Here is a 23,660-nt window from a genome sequence, read left to right on the forward strand (position 1 = left end):
GAAAAATAAATAGCACTAATGTCAACTAGAAAGGCTACTATATTGGGTGTCAAAAGGATGGAAGGATCTGAGTGCTAACATTTTGGGGGGCAAAAATATCTTCACTTCAGTATTGGGGAAATCGTTGCTGTTTTCAGTTGTCAAGTGCAATTAATTTATAAGTATAGGTTAATCGGCATGTCCTTGAATACATTGCCTGTATTCCTGGTTTTTTCTACGTGGATTCAGTTTTGTGATTCGTTCAGACCTCTTTAATTCCAAAATGTTCCTTAATGGCAGAGCCAATTCAATACATGTCTTTAACATTTCCACAACCTAGCAATCTTGCTACTTTAAAATAAACTAAGTATTGGTTCTCTTTCTTTCAACCATTTCATAAAGTGGTAATGGGACACACATGAATAAAATTTCCTTAAGAGGAATAGCTCTTGTCCAATCTTTTGCAATACACACACACACACAAATAGGCATTGTACTATACATCACATAGTATAATATGACTTTTTTATCTTCATAGCAAGTCATGAACTTCCCAGGTTACTAAATATTATTTGCTTTTAAAGAGCTTTTAAAATTTTGAATATTTTGCCATTAAGTCCATATTGTTGGACATTGGAATTAGGTGTAATGATTTATAAGTTTTTCCACCACAGGTAATCATACCAGTGGTTCTTTTTGAAAATAATAAAATCATTTGAAACATAGTCTTCATATTACCCTCCTAATGATAATTGCTTCATTGGTGGCAAAACTTGTTTTTTTTAAGTTCACAATTCTTCTTGTGAAGGGTTCCCCCAATCAGGTCTTGAATAGCTGCAGAAGTAAAGGTAGACTTTTGCTAAAAGTTCTCAAGTGCCTGGCGGGCCAAATTTGGGGTGTATCGGTATTGAGAGTCATAACCTGTCCTTCCTCTGAACTTATTGGCAGTTATTATTTGCAGTTCTGTGAATCTTATCATACTGCCTCTTTTTATAAGTACAGTGGGGCCTTGACTTCCAAGTGATCCGACTAACGAGTTTTTTGAGATACCAGCTGCGTCTCGTCTTGGCTGATTTTTTGCATTGAGTTGACAGAGTAATTTGAGGTAACGAGCTCCTTAACGAGCTAGGTCTCGGAACAAATTAAACTCGTAAGTCAAAGCCCCACTGTATTATCACCTGAGCTAGACTGTGAGCTGGAGCCAGGGTCTTCATCTCATTCTGCCTCGTCATATTCTCATCCTAGCCATAGTCTCTTGTTGAAGCTGTGTGGTGTACGGGGCAGTGATTAAGCACACGGACTCTGAAATCAAACGGCCTGGGTTCAAATCCAAGCCTTACAACCTTGGTTAATTACATTTCCAGGTCTCAGTTTCCTCATCTTTCAAGTGAAGGTAATGATGATACATACCTAATGGGGCTATGGTGAGGATTACTCAGTGAGATAATGCTTAATGCCCAAAACAGCCCAGCTTGGTAACAGTAAACTTTCAGTCACTAAGCCTTCAGTCACAAGGACCTTGTTCCTGATTTTTTAAAAAGAAATCACTGCATTGCTATAGTCTTACCAGTATTAAAAAAGGCACTGTCCCACGGTGTTCTATATTCTGCTTGTCTATTATATTCATTTAGTTACTAGACTAACTATAGATTTTCACCTGCTTTGATAAAGTTGTGAATGGTTGTCACGAGAGACTCCCATTTTAACGAATCCTCACAACACTAGCCAGGATCTGTCAGTTACCTATTCATAACAAATTTTGCTTCACCTCCTAGGAAATATATTCTCTTAATTACTAAAGCTATAGCTAAGAACATGTACAAGTGGAAAGCCGATCAAAATAAACGGTTTTTTAATTTTATTACTGAAGTTTTCATTAGGAAATTTCAAATGAAGCAACCCAGCTAAAAGATTTTTGTTATTGCTTTTGCCTGGGTAAGTAAATGGGATATTTTGGCAATAAAATAAAATTGCATGATGATTGCACACTTAGGTATTTTGTTCGACATGGTAGCTCAGCGGAAAGCTGCAGATGTGCATATCTGAGTCTTTGTACCTAGGAGGATCCTTCTGTTGCTTCCAAAACTTAGTGTCAAATGGTCTCAGCTTGTAGTTACTGGATCGCCACCTCGCTTGCCGGAGGAATGCCTGTGAGTGCTTGAGCAAATTAGAGCATGCTAGAATAATAGTCCCAGAGAAGAAAAATCCTGAGAAACCTGGGCTTAGCGAGCTGCCGCTGGGCATAAACAAATAAAGCTGTGGAAAATAGCATTTTGAAAAGAGTTCTTCTTAAAAGTGAAGAAGCCTTTTCTAAAAGGAGCTTCTTCTATAAGTCTGTTTGACCTGCCATCTTCAAAAGGGCTTCCCTCCCTCAGACTAACCTTCAAAAACATTGATGATGAAAAACTTACATTTCTAATGTGTTTTAGAAAACCTAAAAGTTTTAATGTGGTTTGGAAAATGTGATGTAACATTTAATTTTTAAAATATTTGCAAACTGGGTGCAAATCGTTTCTAAAGAATGTAGTAGCCACATCTATCTGTATAACTTATACTTTTTGTTTATTTTTCTTATTATTACAATAAAATAAAATTCTGAAAAGATTAAAAAAACGTAGACCCACTACTCTTAAACAAATTACAATATTAGTGTTTGAAGCATTTTCCATATTTTTAGTCTTCTATTTTTTTAAATATATTTGTATTGATTTCAGAGTGGAAGAGAGAGGGAGAGAGAGATAGAAACATCAATGATGAGAATCATTGATCAGCTGCCTCCTGCACACCCCTAAATGGGATCGAGCCCGCAACCCAAGCACGTGCCCTTGACCAGAATCGAACCTGGGACCCTTCAGTCCGCAGGCCCAACACTCTATCCACTGAGCCAAACCAGCTAGGGCTAGTCTTCTATTTTTAATGACTGCCTGATGTTCCCTCAAGGTGTTTTACCACATTTTAGCCATTCCTCTTAACCATTCCGCTAGTGCTCCTTCCAGTTTTTATCTCTTTAAAAGCAGCGCTATAGCAGGTCTGTTTCTTATTTTTAGCTTGTCGTTTTTTCTTCTACTTATGGATTATTTCCTTAATATGTAGTTTCAGAAGTGGAATTTATTAAAAATGAACTAAACCCATTAAATTTAGAGTTCCTTATTGTTCTTTATAAGACCATTTTCTGCTCTACCAGTTTGGCTCAGTGGATAGAGCATCAGCCTGCAGACTGAGGGGTCCCAGGTTCCATTCTAGTCAAGGGCACATGCCTGGTTGCAGGCTCAATCCCCAGTAGGAGGTGTGCAGGAGGCAGCTGATCAGTGATTCTCTCTCATCATTGACGTTTCTATCTTTCTTTTCCTCTCCCTTCCTCTCTGAAATCAATAAAAACAATTTTTTTTAAAAAAAAAGAACATTTTTTCTCTTTATTTGTAAATGATATTGAAATACTGTATTCTATTTTCATGGTCTTTATGTTTTTGTGTTTAATTTTAAGCATTTTACATTCTTAATGGTAATCCCATTGATTATGAGGCAGTGAAAAATTTAGATTATTAAATATCATGTAATGTTTGTGATTAATACTATTCCGTGAGCCTGTTCTTCATTAATCGCAGTGTTATATCTGATTTCTTGGTTGCATAGTTTTCAAAATCTTGACTAGTGGTGGTAATTTTTTAAAAAAATACTTTTAATCAAATTAATTTTTAAGTCATCACATTATGATAAATGAAGGAAATGATGCCTCAAATATACTTAATTATTAAAGCTATCATTTTGAAAAATTATATTGACATAAATTAGATGCTGCTTTATTGCTGTTCCTCTTGCAAAAATTTATACACGGATAATGTCTAGGATTTCTAAGCCTAACTATAAATTAAAGTGCTAATTTATTTGTCTGTTTAAAATCAGTTGAAAAAATCCCAATCACTTTCCCCAGGGTGACTTGTTTTATTAATTTGCATTGTACCCATAAAGACTGCCTTTTGTAAAATGGGGAGTATTTTAGACTATTCTTACTATGGAATAAAAGTCACTGTGAAGTGGATAGGCTAAAATAAATGTAGTAATAGCATTGCAGACTATTTTCTTGGGTTTTTTTTAATCCTCACCTGAGGATATTCTTCCATTAATTTTTAAAGAGAGTGGAAGAGAGAGGGGGGGGGAGGGAGAGAGAGGGAGAGAGAGAGAAACATCGATGTGAAAGAGATACAGCGATTGGCTGCCTTCCCACATGCCCCGACAAGGGCCGGGGATCCTGCCTACAACCAAGTAACATGCTCTTGACTGGAATTGAACCCAGGACCCGGTACCCTTCAGTCCACAGGCCGACGCTCTTTCCACTGAGCCAAACCGGCTAGGGCCAGATTATTTTCTTATAAAGACATTTATTATCTAGCATTGTTTTATATTAGTACAGATTTAATTATAAAAGGACTGTTTACCTTTTTATTTGTTATGGATTTGTGGGGGTGGAAATGGTTCATATTACTTTGTGTTTTATGCTGCTACATGTAATTTAGAATTTTTCTGCCTCACATAAGAGAAGGAGCACATGATCTGGGAGATATTTTAAATAGATGATTATGTTAAATTGAGAATTGTGAACCATTTGACATTTATGAAGTAAAATATCTGATTAGAAATACACTCAAATAAGTTTTTTTAATGTTTTGTATGAAAAATCTGATTTTGTGTTGTTTGGAATTTAGTCTGGCACCAGCTTGTCATCATTTGTTATTTTACCATACCCATGACTAATATCAGCCCTTCGCTCTCCTGTGCTTTTACTCTACTCTTCTGTGCGTTTACTGTTTCCCTTTAACGAAAGTAAGAAAGGAAGTGAGGGGCTCCCTGAGAAGACCTGCCCTTCCTTCCACTAGCCTGTATTTAAAAAGAAGCTCAAAAGAAATGTAGTCAGTAAAATTAAAGCCTTTTTTTTTCTGGAAGTACTTCATTGAGACATTAACACTCTTAACTCATATCTGTCAGGAAACTACATTGCTACTTTACATGGATAACTTGTGGAAACATAGAAAATCATAAATACATAATTAAGACATATATTCTAGCAAAGGGCCCATTTCCTCCCAGTTTGCTCTCAACAGGACTGAAAAGATTGTGTGTATGGGTTGCCCACTGTGTTCCTTACAGGCCGTTCTGGAAGGTGGGCGAGTGCGCGTCCTGCCCTCAGCACACAGTGGCTGTGTTCAGAGCACACTCCAGGGTGTGGTTTGGATTCTCAGGAAGAAGCGTAAACCTTTGAGGTTGCTGGGAAATTACCCGATATCCTATCTATTGTGCATGACCAGTGTCTTGCCCTACTAAAAGAATTTTCAGCTGTTTCTTAGCTTTAAGCAAAGGAGCTGTAGGCCCTCCTCTCCTGTGGATGGCCCAACTCTGTGCTTAGATACATATTCTGAATGTAGCAGACACAGGAATAAGGCGTTCTTAGTAAGCGAGGTGAAAGGAAAGCATTGGGGATATAGGAACAGAAACAATTGTAAAAAGCTGTGAAAAGTACTCCAATTAACGTCTACTGTCTAGCACCTGTGTTTCCTTCTGACTCTTTAAAAATGTCCCAATACAGTATATTTCTATGCTATTTTTATCCTTTGATGCAAGTATTATTCTTTCTATTATTATGTATTCATTGTTGTTTCATGTAATAGTCATTGTTTTCATTTACATTCCATTTTTTTCCACTTAAATTCATAAAGAACATTTTGTAATAGACTATTTGCTTTAAACATGGAGATTGTCATAAAGTTATCTTAAAATAATTTTAGGGAATCAAGAAGAGAGTATATTAGGATTGTGGGGGAAGTGGGCAACAGAGAAAATTTAACTAAAGTTGAAACACACATAATTGTACCCCCATCACAGAAACTCAGGTTCATTAAGGGGAGGTTGCAAATCACTTTGCTAAGACAATATAGTAGAAAGTTGGTGTTTCTTAATAAATCTTACCTTATTTTCCTTTCGATTGTTGGTATCTGAAGTTCAAATATTAATCTTTTAATATTAAAGGCCTACAGAAAGCATGTGTAACTTTTATTTTTTTAAACTTTATTGATGAAAGTATTACACATGTAACTTTATTTTAAGTGTATATTCTCTGATAGACAAAATGAATGAGACTTATTTTTTCCCGGTTCCTTCCGGCCGCCTCCTCATTGCTCCCCTCACTGTTTCTCTCTGCTGTGTAGAGAAATGTGTTGATTAAAGCAACAGGTGCCCGGAGTGCTGAAGCGAGCTGGCTGCGTGCCACAGGGGGCGGCAGCGGCGATACTGTGTCACTCAGCCTGGTGGATTGCTGTGTCCTCACAGGGAGGGGCGCCCAGTGAAACACACACTGCAGCTCCTGAGGGATTAAGTGTGTTTCCTTTGCTTTATAGTTCAGAATTTTACAGTTTCTTTGTTTGGGAGTTCTCAGATTGCTTAATGATTTTCGAGCCTCTACCCCCACTGCATCGGGACCAGATGTATGTAATAGCAGCATTTGAACCTCTCGATTTGCCAGTTTTACTGCTCAACATATGGCATAACCTTTTCTTTATGAGTGTCGGGTCCCTCTTCTGCCATGGAGGCCTAGACAGGGATGATCTTACTTATTTCTTGCTTTTTACAAATGTTGATGTTCTGATTTTTTTTTTCCCAATAGTGGCATTTAAACTCTTTGTAGTATTTTAGGGAACTGTTTCAGAGTGAGACTGTTGTCATTATTTTATCACTGTAAATGTTGTCAGCCAGCATGCCTGTTTGTTTTATAGTTGTGGAGGGACCCACAAGAATTTATGTGTATGATGGTCTTGTGTCCAAATTATATTATGATGACAGAGCATTAGTTGAAGAAAGATTCTCTAATTTTTTAAGCCCTAGTTTAAAAGATCTTTTCTATTTTGCAATTTAAAAAGTCTGTTTATATGAGTACCCTTTAATGGGCTTTAATGCATTTATGTGTTCTTAAAAGTGGCCTTCAGAATTAACCTTTTAAAATACTGTTTGCAAAAATGGAAGTATAGCCCTTGGCAGCTGTTAGAGAGGAAATTCCCTTGAGCTTATTTGGAAATTTTCAGAAGGCTCTTAACTTCACCTTGGACACCCTGTTTTACTGAACATGCTGGCTAAGATGTGGGCCCCAAACTTCATGTATATTAAGAGACGCAGCTGTTTTCTCTCTTTTGCAAATGCTCACCTTATGCTAAAGTCAGATAAGGACATTGGGAGCTGTGTGGGGTTTGGGAGAGGGGTTGGGATGGGGAAAATTAAGCATGCGTGGTTATAGATGGGAATAATCCAGCTAAAAGACACAGGCTGAATATGCTGTGTAGAGAAAGGGGTAATTGGTGGAACTGTAGGAGGGGGAGGGAACAGGATCGCCAACGAAGGGGAGGGACTAAGTAGTCCTAGGCAGGAGAGAAGGAGTGTTTTGTTAGAGGACGTTTGTGTTTAGTAAAGTAGAAGTCCATGTCTTGTATGGAAGGGAGGGTGTGGAAATAGAGAAGTCAGATGCTCGCACATGGACCAGATGTGAATGCTCCGTGTGGAGAGGAGCAGAGCAGGTCCAGTTGACTGGAGAGGTACAGTAAGATTGCAGGGACTGGTAAGAACTCATTTGAAGTTGGATATAGTCCTGAGAAGACTATATCATTACTACATGGCAGGGGGTAGGGTATGTGAAGAACTGCCAGCGTGTCCTTGAGCTGAGAGGCCGTTCAGAGTGCTTAGAGAGGAGCAGGCAAGCGGGCTGAGCAGCAGAGAGCCTGGAGAGGTGGAAGGGGCCAGGCTTTTGTGAAGAGCTTTACCAGCATGAACTGTATTCCTGGGGCAGTGGGCCGCCCAGCGAGTCTTACGCCGGACAGTGATGTGATCAGGGTTGTATCTGCAAAGATCACTCAGGCTACTGTGTGAACATTGGTGGGAGGTAGGAAGTGGGTAGGAGGCTGTGCTCATCTGGGCAAAATAAAACAGCAGCCTGAAGGAAGGAGCTGGCACTGAGCATGCTCAGAGGGAAAAGGGAAGTATTCCAGAAATACTTAGCATCGTTTTGTCTCTCTGTGGCTTTTTCTGGGGGCAGAAAGGTTCTAACTGGCTGTGCCTTCATTAATGTTGCTTTTATACTAGGTCAGTTTAGTAATTCCTTATTAGTTACCTAAAAAGTGTTTGTCTGGATTCTGTGTTTGTATCCTTTAGGCCAACGGTTCTCAACCTGTGGGTCGCGACCCCTTTGGCAGTCGAACGACCCTTTTATAGGGGTCACCAAGACCATCCTGCATATCAGATATTTACATTACGATTCATAACAGTAGCAACATTACAGTTATGAAGTAGCAACGAAAATAATTTTATGGTTGGGTCACAACATGAGGAACTGTATTTAAAGGGCCAGAAGGTTGAGAACCACTGCTTTTAGGTAGACTTCCCTTTCTTCCCTAAGTATAAAATACATTGACTTTATAGACAATTGAAAAATACAGTAGGTAAGGAATAACAGATCATCCCACACTCTCTACCCAGGGACAAATATTATAAGCATTTTCATGTGTTTCCCTTTATCTCCTTCGGAAAGCAGAGTTACTAATTGAGATCTTCCTGGAAGAGAAAGGGTAACCACATGGCGCCCTTTTTGATGCTGGTCCAAACCAGTGTGACTTCTGAGTGTATCACTTACCGGGCGTGGCACTTTGGCCTCCGCTAAGTGCTTGGTGACCTTTTATGCCTTTTATTATCTTCCTTTAGGGCAGGGGTCCTCAAACTATGGCCCGCGGGCCACATGCAAATACAAATATTGTATTTGTTCCCATTTTGTTTTTTTACTTCAAAATAAGGTATGTGCAGTGTGCATAGGAATTTGTTCATAGTTTTTTTTTTAAACTATAGTCCGGCCCTCCAACGGTCTGAGGGACAGTGAACTGGCCCCCTGTTTAAAAAGTTTGAGGACCCCTGCTTTAAGGGGAAACTTTTAAATGCAGCTTAGTGAGAGGTGGCTGAGTAGGTTAAGGGAGAATGTTGCTGCAGCCCCCACGTAAGGGAAAGCCACTCAGAGGGATGCCAGAGCTCACGTGCACTCGCATTCCAAATGCTCCAGGGAAAATCCACGGGACCAGTGAGTCTAGTTAATTTGTTTATTCTAGGCATGGCAGTAAAACACTGGTGACAAGGACAAAGTAATGGCTGACCAGGTGTGTAACTGATGTGTACACTGAAATGTGGTGTGCGAGGCCTGCTGGGAACAGTGCCTCTTCCTGCTTATTTATTTATTCTGTTCAGCGTCCCTTTAACTTGGTCTGAGATTGATTGAGACATTATCTTGGACTTGGAAGATGGGAGACACATTGGAATGACAGACACATGATGGATGGAACAACAAACTCTGACAAGGTTCAGTGTTTGGTTTTCTGTTCAGTATTTAGAAAGAATGTTGCTGTCGTCGTTTAGCATAGGGAAAGAAAAAGTTTCACCTCATTATCAAATTAAATATTTTCTGAGCCTGCCAAACATCTCTAGACTACATCTACTTTTTCAGAGAGTATAATTAATCAAAGTAGGGACAGAAAGTTCATCCCTTCGGCCAAGTTACATTCCTGTCCACTTTAGGTATCTGTCATTTTAGCTTACAAAATGTGATAGTATCATAAGTGTATATTGTCTTTTAGAAGGATTTATATGCATATGCTATAGCTGAGCATCATCTCTTTGGAGTAATAATAATTACCTACTAATTCAAAACCATAGTATAATAGAAAGCAAAAATATTACAATAGGTATCTAATAAATATATATCCATTGATATTAATAGTGTCCTATGTCTTAATCATGTGACTGTAAGGGGGGGGGAATGATCCATTTAGTACTCTGTTAAGTAGGACTGTTAAACTGCCTTAGCTGGTTTGGCTTACTGGATAGAGCGTCGGCCTACAGACAGAGGGGTCTCAGGTTCAGTTCTGATCAAGGGCACATGCTTGGGTTGCGGACTTGATCCCCAGTAAAGGGCGAGCAGGAGGCAGCTGATCAATGATTCTCTCTCATCATTGATGTTCCTATCTCTCTCCTTTCCTCTCTAAAATCAACAAAATATATTTTTTGAAAAATCACTGTAAACATAATTCATATTAACCTCTCTCATAAGGCTGTTTACAGTGATTAATGCCTTACAGGTACTTAAACTAAGAATACTCCCACGATAGGCAAGCTATTTTATAGGTGTGACACATAAGAAATGAATTGACTTGGGGCTGTCAGCTTTACTCTGAGTTTTAAATAATTTCACTACTGTCTGCTTGATATCTTCCCACTTCTGGTAATAGAATTTTTCTTTCTATAGAAAAAATAACACTTGTGGCTTTAGTGGGAACCGTGTCATTGTATCTTTCCACCCACACCCTTCCGTGCACACTGGACCGCCACCGGTGCCCTGGCCAGGATGGTGTGTGCCCCGGGTGGCTCTGGACTTCTCTTTTGGAGCCATCGGGAGCCAACCCCTCTGCTCGGATTGCTTGAGGAAGGGCCTGGGCCTGCCTACGACATCTCTCCTGCTTCATGGAAAGAGCCTGTGTACAGGAATACACCATGCAGATTCAAGCCTGGAATGAGAATCCAGTCGTTTCTAAAGCCGGACAGCCTGTTGTAAGAGATGTAGCCCCAGTTTAATTTGAGCTAGTTTGGGTTGTTTTCTGTTTGTGTGTGTGTTTATTTGTTTTTGCTATTTGCAACCCAAGAGCCTAAGTAATAGATGTTAGGATTGCTGGAAGGCAAGAAATGTGAAGGATTATCTCACTGATTGGAAGGAAGATGGTGAGGCAGTGAAATTGAATAAAAAATGAAAAGAATTCAAAAAGATTGATGGATTTTTATGAAGAAAGAGATGTGGAGAAAAACTTTTTCTTTTGAAAATGTAACATAGAAAATAAGTTGTGTGCTGACGGGATGGAGAAAGCATGGTGCTCATTTCTGTGCAGTATGTTGCTCAGATGTTTGAAATTTTTAGTCTTCACGTATTAGGACATTGGAGGCAAGAAGTGTAGACCCATATAGGGTTAACGTAAACTGGAAAAGGCAGAGGTGGAGCCATGGACCTAACTTGACCCAAGGAATCAATGTTGGGTCTCGCCTCCACTTCTCTCTATCCTTGTGCCAATGTTGGGTCTCACCTCCACTTCTTTTGTATCCTAAGAGAAGAGTCCTGGGCTTTTGTGTGTAAAATCCCTAGGAAGGACTCTCATTGGCCCAGTTTGAATCAGATACCTACTTGGTAAACCAATCACTGTATCAGGGGAAGGGGACGCAGAGAAAAGGTACCGGGCAGTAGGCCATTTGGGATCCAATGAGCAGAGCCTCTAAAACAGTGGTTCTCAACCTTTCTAATTCTGCGACCCTTTAATACAGTTCCTCATGTGGTGACCCCCAACCATAAAATTATTTTTGTTGCTACTTCATAACTGTAATGTTGCTACTGTTATGGATCATAATGTAAATACCTGATATGCAGGATGTATTTTCATTGTTACAAATTGAACATAATTAAAGCATAGTGATTAATCACAAGAACAATATGTAATTATATATGTGTTTTCCAATGGTCTTAGGCGACCCCTGTGAAAGGGTCGTTCGACCCCCAAAAGGGTCTCGATCCACAGGTTGGCGACCCACAGGTTGAGAACCGCTGCTCTAAAAGAAGGCCGAGCACACGCTCGGCCCTGACCAGTGTGATATGAGCACTGTCCAGGTGGGCTCACACAGCATGTTACCTCTGATACCATGCGAAGTCGTGGGGGAATAGTAAAAGGGAAAGAACAGTATATTAAATTCTAAGGGTTGGTAATAGTGCACTTGTATTTTATTTTCAACACATATAAAAGGAGTTTTACTTCGCTCCTTTTATGGAAGTAGTTGTATCCAACTGAAATGATAATCGCATTATTATAAAGCACAGGAAAAAAATGTGAATAGCCCAAAGCAAACTATAGGTTCTAAAGTGTTTAAATTTCTCATCTAATATATTATGTTTGTGTTTTAGAGGTGTGGTTTAAATATCCAAACCAAAGCAGTAAACTAACTGTTAGAAGGCATTACAGAGAACATCTGAGAGACAGATGCAGTAACGTGGCGAGCTCTTGCCCCTCAGTGCCAGGAAGCACTGCCCAGCCCTCGCTGGAATGAGTCCTCAGTCTCGGTTGCATGGTCTTTCTGCCCCGAGGCTGCTTGTCCGAATAAATGTACGAATTCGTGGAGTCAGAAGCGGCTGCCAAGTGATGGGCCCTGCAGGTCGGTTGACACAGTCGAGCCCTCAGTTCCCATCTTTGGGTGGCTGATTTGCCAGAAATGTAGAAAAAAATAATATATTTCTTCATCCAGATGAAATAATTCATTAGAATTCCTGAACTAGTAACTTGCATGTACACACACACACTGACGTGAGAATTGCCAAGATAGCTATTAATACAAGAGTTTCTGTGTTATATAAGTAACATCTTACCAGCATTTAAATAATGTTATTTTTCATTGCAATCCTCATTAGTTCTGTGAAATTGAGTTAATGTTCAGGAAGGAAAGATTATTTGAAATACCTATAGAATGTGTTTGTATATTGGGAAGGGAGGGAGTGTCAACAGACAGAACATTTTAATTACGTGTAACTTGAACTAATTCAGTAAGGAATAAATATTCTTACAGGCAAAGAATGTTTTAACACATAAATTATGTATTATTTTTAAATGAATGTAAGGCGATTTGCAAACATACATATTTTTTCACTGATGATTTATTTAACAAATTACTTCTTGAGTAACTATTTGCATAGCTCTCTTTAACAAGAATATATAAATCCAGCCCGACTGGTGTGGCTCAGTGGTTGAGCATTGACCTATGAACCAGGAGGCCATGATTCGATTCCTGGTCAGGATACATGCCCAGGTTGGGGGCTCGATCCCCAGTCAGGGGGTGTGCAGGAAGCAGCCAATCAATGATTCTCTCTCATCAATGATATTTCTATCTCTCCCTTTCTTTCTCTGAAGTCAATAAAAACATATATTTTTTTAAAAAGACTATAAATTCATATATCTCAGGAAGCCTGCCATTTAGATCATTATATAAGATGAACATATTGAGAAGTTAAATATGTTTAAATAGTGGCCTTATTGAAAGTATGGGAAGAAGCCTGTATCAGTTAGGGTTTGATGAGAGCGTCAGGACCACGAGGAGTGATGTGAGGAATGTGGTCCTGGGAGGTGGGCGGTCTCTGCAATGTTGTTGGACCTGTACCTGGTGCTGGTCTGACGTCAGCAGAGCCATCATCAGGAAAGCAGAGGAAAGCGAGAGCGACTGCAGTCTGCAAGGGTGAGCTGAAACTCGTGAGAACAAATGGAACCATGTGTCTCAAGCTTTCAAGCCTGCAACTTGGATGATACAGGGACTGCAGAAGAGCTGGTGTACTTCATGGAGCAGCACGGGGACTCGTCCCAAGATAGGGAGACGTGGACGAGCAGGGATTGTTGGAAGCCTGAGATCTGGCCAGAGCTGGGAAGGCTGCAGCCTCCGTGCTGCAGGCAACACAGCAGACCCACACGTGTGTGTGAGCTGCAATAGTGCCTGACCTTACCCCAGTTTCCCTGCATAAACACGGCTGCCGCTTGCTTTCCACCTGCCAGGTCTCATGCAGCATCCCCTGTGGCTGTCCCTGAGCTACAGGTAAACAGGAACGGGCATTCTGGGCAGCGTAGTCCGGCTTAGCTAACCTGACAAAACGTGGCCATCATGGTTCACCCGTGTAGGCTTGGCACTTGGATACATCTTTCAGTCATATTTAACTTCCACATAGAGCAGTAGCAAAACCGTGCTTGTGTCAAACAGATTCAAGTATCCCTCTCCCAACCTGAAACAGTGGCTTTGAGGCATGCAACTGTATGTTTACATGGTTTCAAAGTAAATAACAGAGTACCTGTGTGTATTCCTGACAATTAATGCAGATAATGTTTACATGCGTCTCTTTGGGAACTTTTCCTCCAAACAGTACCAAGAGGGTTAATGTGTCCCATCAAAGTTAAGTGGAATTCACTGTGGATATTTACTGTGGGAAATTTATAGAACTAAAGCAAAAGAGAATTGTTTCACTTTATAGTTAATACTTTTTATCTTTTTTCAACTTCTTTGCAGTTTTTTGAGGTGCCGTTTGATTCAAACATGAATAGGACAAAGAACAGACCTCTGGTTCGTGGGCAGATCAGGTAAAATAATGAATACAAGTCTCACATTGCAGAATATCCCTTTGCTTATTCATCCGAAATCATTCCCTGGTCTTTGCCTTGAGTCGTGAATTGAAAATATCACACCCCAAAGGGACATATCGGTTTGGATACATAGTACTCTTAACTCTAACCAGAATGTACACAGAGCACTTAGAGTGGATCTGAGATTTACAGTTTTGTTGTGGGGGTAACTCATGCAGTAGACTTCTTATTCAGTTCAAATTTGAGACATGAACTGCTTTCACTTATAGTGGCTGTAAGTAAAATCATTCTGGTAACACAAGTGATTTCCAACACATCCATATGGGGTCACACAAGAAAGTAATGTCTGAAGCCTTATGTTTTCACATAAACAGATAATGCTGTTACATGCCAAGTAAATTACTGCCTCCATTACTCTCCTTTTCACTGAATTCAATTACGTAGAACTAAAAGGCATATAAATATTTTAATATCACTAATGATTAATAATTAAATCCTTTACTTTCTGGAGGCCTTGAAACTGGCATTTAAAATATTTTTAATCTAATAGATTATCATAAGCTGAGAAGAATAAAAAGAGCTAAGTGGTTTATACTAAGTCAGTGAGGCCTCTCTTCCTGTGTCCAGGCAATGCCCTCATGAGCATCCCATCTATTGGGGATCAAACAATCACATATGTTAACTAACACAATACAGGAAACAAATGCAGGTATAGTCAGTAAGTCTGTAAAAAAGGTTCTTAATATTAACTGTTTTTAGCCATACAGTTCTTTTTTTTTTTTTTTTTGCATATACCATGCTCATTGTTAAAAAGAATTAACATTATTAAAATGTCTATACTACTTAAAGCAACCTACAAATTCATGCAATTCCTATCAAAATACCAATGTTATATTTTATAGAACCAGAACAAATAATTTAAAAATTTATATGGAACCACATGAGACCTCAAATAGCCACAGCAATCTTGAGAAAGAAGAACAAAGTTGAAGATATCAAACTATACTACAAGGCCACAGTAATCAAAACAGCATAGTACTGGCATAAATGCAAACACATAAATCAAGGGAATTTAAGATACCATTTTATTGAAAAGAGCAATAAAGCCAGATGAAAATATGTAAGAACAGAAATCTCATCTACTTATGTTTTATTTCCCTTTCGGAATATAAATAACGCTTCCTGCTGTGATTATAGTTAGAAAATGTCACAGTACTTTTATTTGAGACAAGTTGTTTTAGGTGGGAGAATGCAAATTCTGTAACCCATCTCAAATGCCAAAAGCTGCTCTCACCACAAGTTAAGTCACGAGTAGGTTCTTACTACTTTGGAAATTCTTTTCAGTCACTTTTCCTCAGTCACATTGTCCTCTTCTTTAGAACCAGTGGGATTACGGGATAGACCCAGCAAGAGGTCCATAGGCATATAGCATGATCAGATGAAAGCCAACCGTACTCCTAGGAGCTCACCTTACTTTGCCCAGTGTGGTCCTTTCCTGCCCACAGGAGAGCAGAGTGCACAGCACTTCCAGGGCAGCACGTGGCCTGGGGATGGTCAAAGACGAGGCTACGGTACAATTGTTAGTCTCCTAACTTCACCTTTTTGTTTGCATAATAACCTTAATTGCTGTTTCATAGAGCAAACTATAGGCCTGGGAAACAGACTCAAACTTACTTTTATATGTAGGATGTATTTTATTAAATTTGTACAGGAGATGTTAAGAGTCGGGCAGAAGTCTTACACTAACTGAAGACTTTATATCTTGTCAGTGTGTATTATAAAACAGTGAATTACCATCACTACACAGAGTAGATGGCTGTAGGGGTGCACTAGAAAGTCTTACAGACTATCCGTTAACATTTATTTCTCAGCTTTGGTGGCTCTCACATTCACAGTGGCTATTGAACATTTAAGCTCACAGGATAGCCAGTTTGTTTTCAATTTTTTTTTTGGTCTTTATGGCCCCATTTCACTTGGGCTGGTATGCCTATTGAATCTATACAACTTCGCAGATGTCATTTACAATCTGGCATGTAAAATGTGAGTCCCTGTCATTGTTGATGGGCAGTAGTATAGTAGGTCTGGGAAAGAAATCTTTGAAAGTCTTTTGCCATTGAAAACTATTTCAGCCTTTGTACAAAGCTTGGTTTCTATTCATTCTAAAGACATTTATAAACATTTATGGAGAAAATATATTTCATTAACTTTTTCAAGTGATTGCAATTTACTTTGAAAATTTTTATTTAAGAAACATGTGCCTGGACTAGTTGGTCTGAGATTTCCTGAGACGCCGGGGAAATGCCCCTTTGCGCATGTGGACCCATCTGGCACGTCCCTTCTCTGAGCTCTCAGTCCTCTCTTCTGGAAAGTCGTGGCACGTGGGCACACACTGAATGCCTTCCAGAGCTGACACAGAAGTCAGTGCTTTTGTTTGCTTGTTTAGTTTATTCTTTACTCCAAAAAGGATTTGAGGGATCATAACACTGTAATAGTAAAATAGAGAAGTAGGCAATAAGGGATACAAAACATAGAATTTGGGATAAATGATAAGGTCACAATAAAAGCTTATCAAATGCGAATATATATATATATGTATATGTATATGTATATGTATATGTATATATATATACCTAATATGCAAATTGTCCGGGAGTTTGATAGCTCGCTATGAAGTGTGCTGACCATCAGGCGGCAGCGTGGAATGAAGGGAGGCCCTGGCCGGCAGCCAGCAGCCGGGGAATGGAGGCCCTGGCTGGCAGCCAGAAGGAAGGCCCTGGTCAGCAGCCAGAAAACCCTGATCGGCCCTTATCACTGGGCAGGCCTAGGGACCCTACCCGTGCATGAATTTCGTGCACCGGGCCTCTAATAGTTAATAAGGTTGGACTGTCCATTTCATTGTGCATTTCCTGGTAACATCACAGCTACATACATCCTATTGCTAGTCCTAAGATAGATGATGTTCAATTTCCCCCAATATTCAAGTGAGAAAACTGCGGGTCCAAGAATTATGAATAACTGACAGAACAAAAATTTGGCCTATCCATTTGACTGCTCACCCTGAGTTCCTAATGACTACACAAAACTTTCTCTAAAAGTGTCTTGTCCCTGAGAAGAAAACAGCATTCAAGGGAGACCCAACTTCTACCTCTTCTTAAAAATAAGGGACACTTGGTGAGGATATTAGAAGAATGTCCTCCTGAATTCCGTAGACCAATGAAATAGCAGATTTCTAAGCCATCCTGGTGCAAGCCAGAGACAAAATATCAAAGAGCAAACAGCTCCTAGTGAGAACCATCGATGGCCCTGAAGCAGTGGAGGAATAGGAGGCTCTTGGCCAAGCACAGCAGCCCAAGAATGCATCTCTAGCAGCTGGTCCCAGGTCAGAGTGAGACAGTGGAAGGAAGAGGCGGTGCAGTGTTACGTGTGTATCAGGTGACGGCTGGAATCTAAGAGATGATGTAGGATGAGTGCTGTGCCACATGATGTGATTCTAAAATGTGCTCAATCTATTGGCCATACACTTGCATTTGCTCAGGAGAGTCCTGGTTTACACCTGTTGTCCCAGCAGAATTATTATTATTTTTTAACATTTTTATTGATTTCAGAGAAGATGGGAGAGAGAGAGAGAGAAAACAGACTGACAGACAGATAAACAGAAACATCAATGATGAGAGAGAGTCATTGATCGGCTGCCTCCTGCACACCCTACAGCGGGGATCAAGTCCACAACCTGGGCATGTGCCCTGACCAGGAATCGAACAGTGACCTCCTGGTTCATAGGTCGACACTCATCCACTGAGCCACACCAGCCGGGCCCAGCAGAACTATTGATAGCGCCCCCCTCCCTCTCAGCAGTGTCCAATTTGGATAATAACTATATGCCATCTGATGGTGATGATTATAATCACAGAATTTCTTATTTTTAAGGCTTTTTCATACAAACTCCAATTGCTTATTTTGCACAAAAGAGGAAGAAATACATAAATGGAAAGTATGATGTATCTAAATCAGTTTGTTGGTAGACAATGCAATGCAGACGTCTTTAAATTGCTTTTTAAAAGTGACACTCAATAAATATCTTTATGTTTTCTTATAAATTGGAAAAGATGAATAAGATTAACTGACTTGTTTGGACGTTTCTGGCAAAAGTGTCATGGCTCTGAATGATTGTTTTGAGAAAAGTTGGGCTTAGAGCTCCCTTTTATTCTCTGGCAAAGAACACGCCTGAGATGGCTTATGTCACATATCGGGAACTTACATTGAAGGTGAGGAACCCACTGAAGAAATCGCATTTGCGTAATGTAATGAGGATGAATATCAGAGAAGCTCACCTTCTTATCAGACAGTCAGATTTGGTGTAATCCAATTTTAACTTGGTGCCTGGAGGAAGTTAATTAGGGACTTTTAAAAATGTATGTACTAGGAAACATCTCAGTCTTCAGATATTCTTCATATTGTAACTAAAAATGTTATGTGACTCTAAGCATGGGCAAGCCATTGAATTAATCTTTCCACACCACCACTTTCTCACACATAGGGGTCAAAATTCCAACCATGTTCCTCTCATACATAACATTATTGTAGGGATAACAGTAAGAGCAATAAAATCCTGTAAATAAAAGTTCATTGTTGAAGAATGGGTTTCAAACTCCAGAGAAATGTAGCGTTTGCAGAACCGTTATCTGTTTTCAAAATTTTCTTTAAAATAAATATTTCCATGTTTATCAGGCAATTCAGATTAGTTTCAAGAGAGAGGGGGAAGAAAGCAAAACACTTGGCAAACCAGAGAGCTTGGAGAGGAAAAGTTCCATGTTTGCATTGTCATGCTTGAGTGGGCCCAGCCACGCAGTGGCAAGTAGGCGGTTCCTGAGTCTTCATTCCTGCTGTCCTCATGGGGCGCTTACGGAGGGTGTTGTCCCTGTAGAGATGTGTGCTAGTTGCTAAGCTTCCTCAGAGGTAAAGGAGACGGTCTCCAGCCTCTTAGCATTACCTGACGAGGCGGCAGTGCGCATGCTTGAGGACCCTGAGTGCCTGCAAAGGTTCCTCCACTCAGCAGTGCATGTTTTTAGTGCGCCTGCCAGCCAGGCTTGCGGGAGACACCAGCGGTGCAGTGGTGAATACCAGGATAGGGGCGTGCCAAGTGACAGGGGGCACAGATGGAGAACTTAACCCAGACTGAAGAGTCAGGTAGCTGGGAGGGCGTGACATCTTAAAACTTGAACCAAAGGATGAGGAAGAATGAGCCGCCCTGGCCATGCCTTCCCAGACTCCTTTCTGTTCCTCCGCTTCCTGCTCCTTTGCTGGTGGTCCTCGGCCTCCTCCTCATCACCCTCCCTCCAGACACTACATTCTGTCTGCTGAACCTCCAGCCCAGACTGCCCGGACCCTGTGAAAATCTCTTTTGGGGAAGCCCCTGTCGGCATCTCAGATTCCATGATATAGATCCCAATTCATCATGTTCTCCCCCAGACTTTTTCCTTATATTCTTGTTAATTTACATTAGAAAGTCGAGCGCCTATAAGTCATTCTGGGTGTTCTTTTCTGTTTATTCCCTTCACCTGATTATCCTACAGCCATGTCTTTTCAGCCCCTCTGTCACCCGCAGTCTGCTCCCTGGCTGGTGCTGCCATCTCGGACCGTCAGCAGCTCTCTGCTGGTTGTTACCACAGCATCCCAGCCGGGCCTCTCCTTCTCTCGAACCCTTCTCCTCCCTCCCACTCAGCTGGCAGATAGAGGTTCCTTAACGATCACATTTCTGTCTTAAAACTTTTGAGGTTTCCTAAATATATTTAAGAAAAATACTTATTTTAAATTCTTCACCGTATCATAGCAGGCCTCCTTCCCGTCCTTCCCACCTCATCCCCACTCTGCTCACCTTTCTCATTCATCCTCTTCCTTACTTTGTGACTGAGTGGAACTGCTGGTGTTGTCACTGAAGGGCCATGCTTTCTCTCGTCTCCGCCTGGTTTGCTCACCTGCCCTTTCACTGCCTGGCTGGGTTTTATGCCGAGTCCTCCTTCCTCTGAAGGGACAGCTGTCTCCATACTTGGGTGAGGTGGTGGTGGGTGTTTGTCTCTGTTCCTTGAGCGCCCTGTCGGAGCACCCCTGAGCACGCTGGTCCCGTCTGTGTCCTCTGCTCCGATCACCACACTGCAGGAGCTCTGCCAAGGCAGAGAGCGTGTGTCCTGCACCAGGGACTGCGGGGCCCCAGGAGTGAGCAGAGACCTGCCTCGGGTCCAGCGGGAGCTCATGACAGCTTGGACCAGGTGGACACGGTGGAGGTGAAGTCTTGCAGTCCCTCAGTTCAGAACTGAGGCTGGCCCCTGTTACCTACAAGTTCAGTTAAATTGTGTCTGCTTTCCATCACCTTTCCCGTGGATCACCAGTCTCCACAAATGAACTCTGCCCCTCCCCCCCAGCCTCTGCCTTTTCCCTCCTCTGCAACATTTATTCCTTAGAGAGTATTTCTGTACCATCTGCATGTATGTCCACCTTCCTTAAATTCTGCAGCTCTTTATATAGGGACCACAAAATTCATCATAAGGCAGAACAGCAAAGGGGCCATGAGAAACTGACCCCGAGGAGACGCAGCCCAAGCCAGTCGAATCCTCACAATCAACGCAGCAGAAGTACTCAAGGTTAATGAGGCAGAATGGCGAGAACCCTGCAGGGATGCACCCTTTAGAATTCTCCATCTCCTCCCGAGAGTCAGGCCAACAGCAGGAGCTGTGAATGCCCAGCCACTAAATATAGACTTTCCTTTTGTTCCCCCTATTTACGTAACTCAGTGATTCTCAAATTTAGTGGATGCAGTTATTTTTTTTTTCTTCCTTTCTGGAATTGTATACACATAACCTTATGTGTCCTTTATGGATGACTTCGGGAGACTTTGTAGGAAATGTTGAGTATAATACACATCCACCTTAGAACTGACCTAAACAAACTCCGTGGACTGCAGCTCTTCAGAAGGTGCATGTGCATCCAGCCCATCACGTTTGATTGCCAGTCTTGGGCTGCCTGCCTCTCCTTAGATGGGGCTGCTGCCATTTATCTATATTGTTTCAGATGATGGAGAAACTGACATTGAATATCCTATATAATAAAAAGGTAATATGTAAATAGACCGAATGGCAGATGCTCTGACCGGTAGGTTAGCTTGCTGTTGGGGTCTGGCCGATTGGGACTGAACGAGATGGGCCGGACACGCCTGGAGCCCTCCCTCGGTCCCTCCCCAACCCAGTTGTGCACCGGTGGGGTCCCTCAGTTGGGCCTGTACCCTCTCGCAATCTGGGACCCCTTAGGGGATGTCAGAGAGCCGGTTTCAGCCCGATCCCACAGGCTACATCCCTTGGGAGGGCGCCAGACGTAGGCCTCATGGCTGGCGAGAGCTTCTGTGGCAGCTTGAGCCTCTCCTGATCGGGACTGATTGGGCATGAGCCTGCGGCAGGCACAGTGGGCTGGGATGAGCAGGAGCGGCAGGTAGGAGCTGCAGGTGGCATTGGGCAGCGGGTTTCTGCCTGATCCCTACAGGCCACCCAGAGAGACCCCACCCATGCATGAATTCATGCACCGGGCGGGCCTCTAGTCCTATCTAATAAAAGACAAAAAGAGTAATTGACCATACCTTTGCTACGCTTCCCATTGGCTAATCAGGATGATATGCAAATTAACCGCCAACAAAGATGGCAGCCGGCAGCCACACAGCTGAAGCGAGCAGGAGGCGTGCTTGCTCCAGTGATGGAGGAATCCAAGATTCCCCGCCTGCCGCGGCCCGGCTCTGAGCTCCGAAAGCAACAAAGTTTCAATTATAGAAGCTAAACAAACCCCAGATACCTGCTTTCAGCAGGCCGTGGCCTCAGAGCTGGAGCAAGCAAGAGCCAGCTCTCAGCTCCAGTGACGGCAACAAAGTTTCAATTATAGAAGGTAAATAAATCCCAGAATAAAAAAAAAGAAAGAAAAAAAAGGAGAGGCTGAGAGCTTCAGTTGCCAGCCAGCCTGAAAACAGCCCTCAGCCCCTCACCCAGACTGGCCAGGCACCCCAGTGGGGACCCCCACCCTGAAGGGGGTGTGACCAGCTGCAGACAGCCATCAGCCCTCACCCAGGCTGGCCAGACACCCAAGCAGGACCCCTACCCTGATCCGGGACACCAGGGCAAACCAGCCGTCCCCCACCCATGCACCAGGCCTCTATCCTATATAGTAAAAGGGTAATATGCAAACTGACCCTAACAGCAGAAAGACTGGGAATGACTGGTCACTATGGCACACACTGACCACCAGGGGGCAGACGCTCAATTCAGGAGCTGCCCCCTGGTGGTCAGTGCACTCCCACAGGGGGACCTCTGCTCAGCCACAAGCCAGGCTGATGGCTGCCAGTACAGCGGTGGTGGTGGGAGCCTCTCCTGCCTCCTCAGCAGTGCTAAGGATGTCTGACTGCAGCTTAGGCCTGCTCCCTGCTGGCAAGTGGACATCCCACGAGGGCTGCTGGGCTGCCAGAGGGATGTCTGACTGCCAGCTTAGGCCCAATCCCCCAGGGAGCAGGCCTAAGCCAGCAGGTGGTCATCCCCCGAGGGATCCCAGACTGCGAGAGGGCACAGGCTGGGCTGAGGGACTCCCTCCCCCGAGTGCACAAATTTTTGTGCACCAGGCCTCTAGTATATAATAAAGGAATAGTAAGGTCATTGACTGTTTTTGAAATAATCAATTACAACATAAACATATCTTTTATATTTAGGCAACATAAATTTTTACAACTAAAATGCCATTTAATGAGAATAAAATCTATGAAATTACATTGTAATTTGTTTCATTTTCCCAAGGAGAATTCAGAGGGCAGTACTTTATCTCTTTATTGCCTACATAAAATGCCAATTCTGTATGTCTAAAGTATCACAGTAGCCCGGCTTGCATGGCTCAGTGGTTGAGTGTCTGCCTATGAACCAGGAGATCACAGTTTGATTCCCGGTCAGGGCACAAGTCCCGGTTGGGGGGTCTATTCCCAGTGTGGGGCATGCAGCAGGCAGCCAATTAATGATTCTCTCTCATCATTGATGTTTCTATCTCTCTCTCCCTCTCCCTTCCTCTCTGAAATCAATAAAAATATATTTTAAAAAAATAAAGTATCACAGTGTAAGGAAAATACAAGGAAAGGGAGGGAGGGAGGGAGGAAAAAATTGTCTCCTTTATCAACTACCTGGGGAAATACTGCTTTTTCAGATTTTAACTCATCCTGATTTTGCAGGGACACGCAGTTATCAGTTACTCTGTCTAGTCTAGGGTTTTACTATGATTGCAGGTGGTTAATAGAAACATCCTTCTGCAGCTTCCATTTACCAAATGGGATTCCTATGGAAACACTTGACCCCATGGCTTTCGGCTTTTTACGTCAGCTCTGGGCCTGGGTGGTAGAATTATTTATCAGCCTTTAATGGCTTGGGGCCACTTGGTGGATTGGAGCTCATG

The 23,660-nt window shown here is 41.9% G+C and overlaps 1 protein-coding gene across 1 annotated transcript in view; it reads left to right on the forward strand.

Moving 5' to 3' along the window:
- LOC132217981 (protoheme IX farnesyltransferase, mitochondrial) overlaps positions 1 to 23,660 on the forward strand; it is a 121,071-nt gene that overhangs the window by 74,410 nt on the left and 23,001 nt on the right. The window contains exon 5 of the mRNA XM_059668567.1: positions 14,125 to 14,195. Within this exon, the coding sequence (XP_059524550.1) occupies positions 14,125 to 14,195 (71 nt within the window). The remainder of the gene's footprint in view (positions 1 to 14,124; positions 14,196 to 23,660) is intronic.

The sequence above is a fragment of the Myotis daubentonii genome, chromosome 16, assembly GCF_963259705.1.
Source record: "Myotis daubentonii chromosome 16, mMyoDau2.1, whole genome shotgun sequence".
In the NCBI taxonomy this organism is placed as follows: domain Eukaryota; kingdom Metazoa; phylum Chordata; class Mammalia; order Chiroptera; family Vespertilionidae; genus Myotis; species Myotis daubentonii.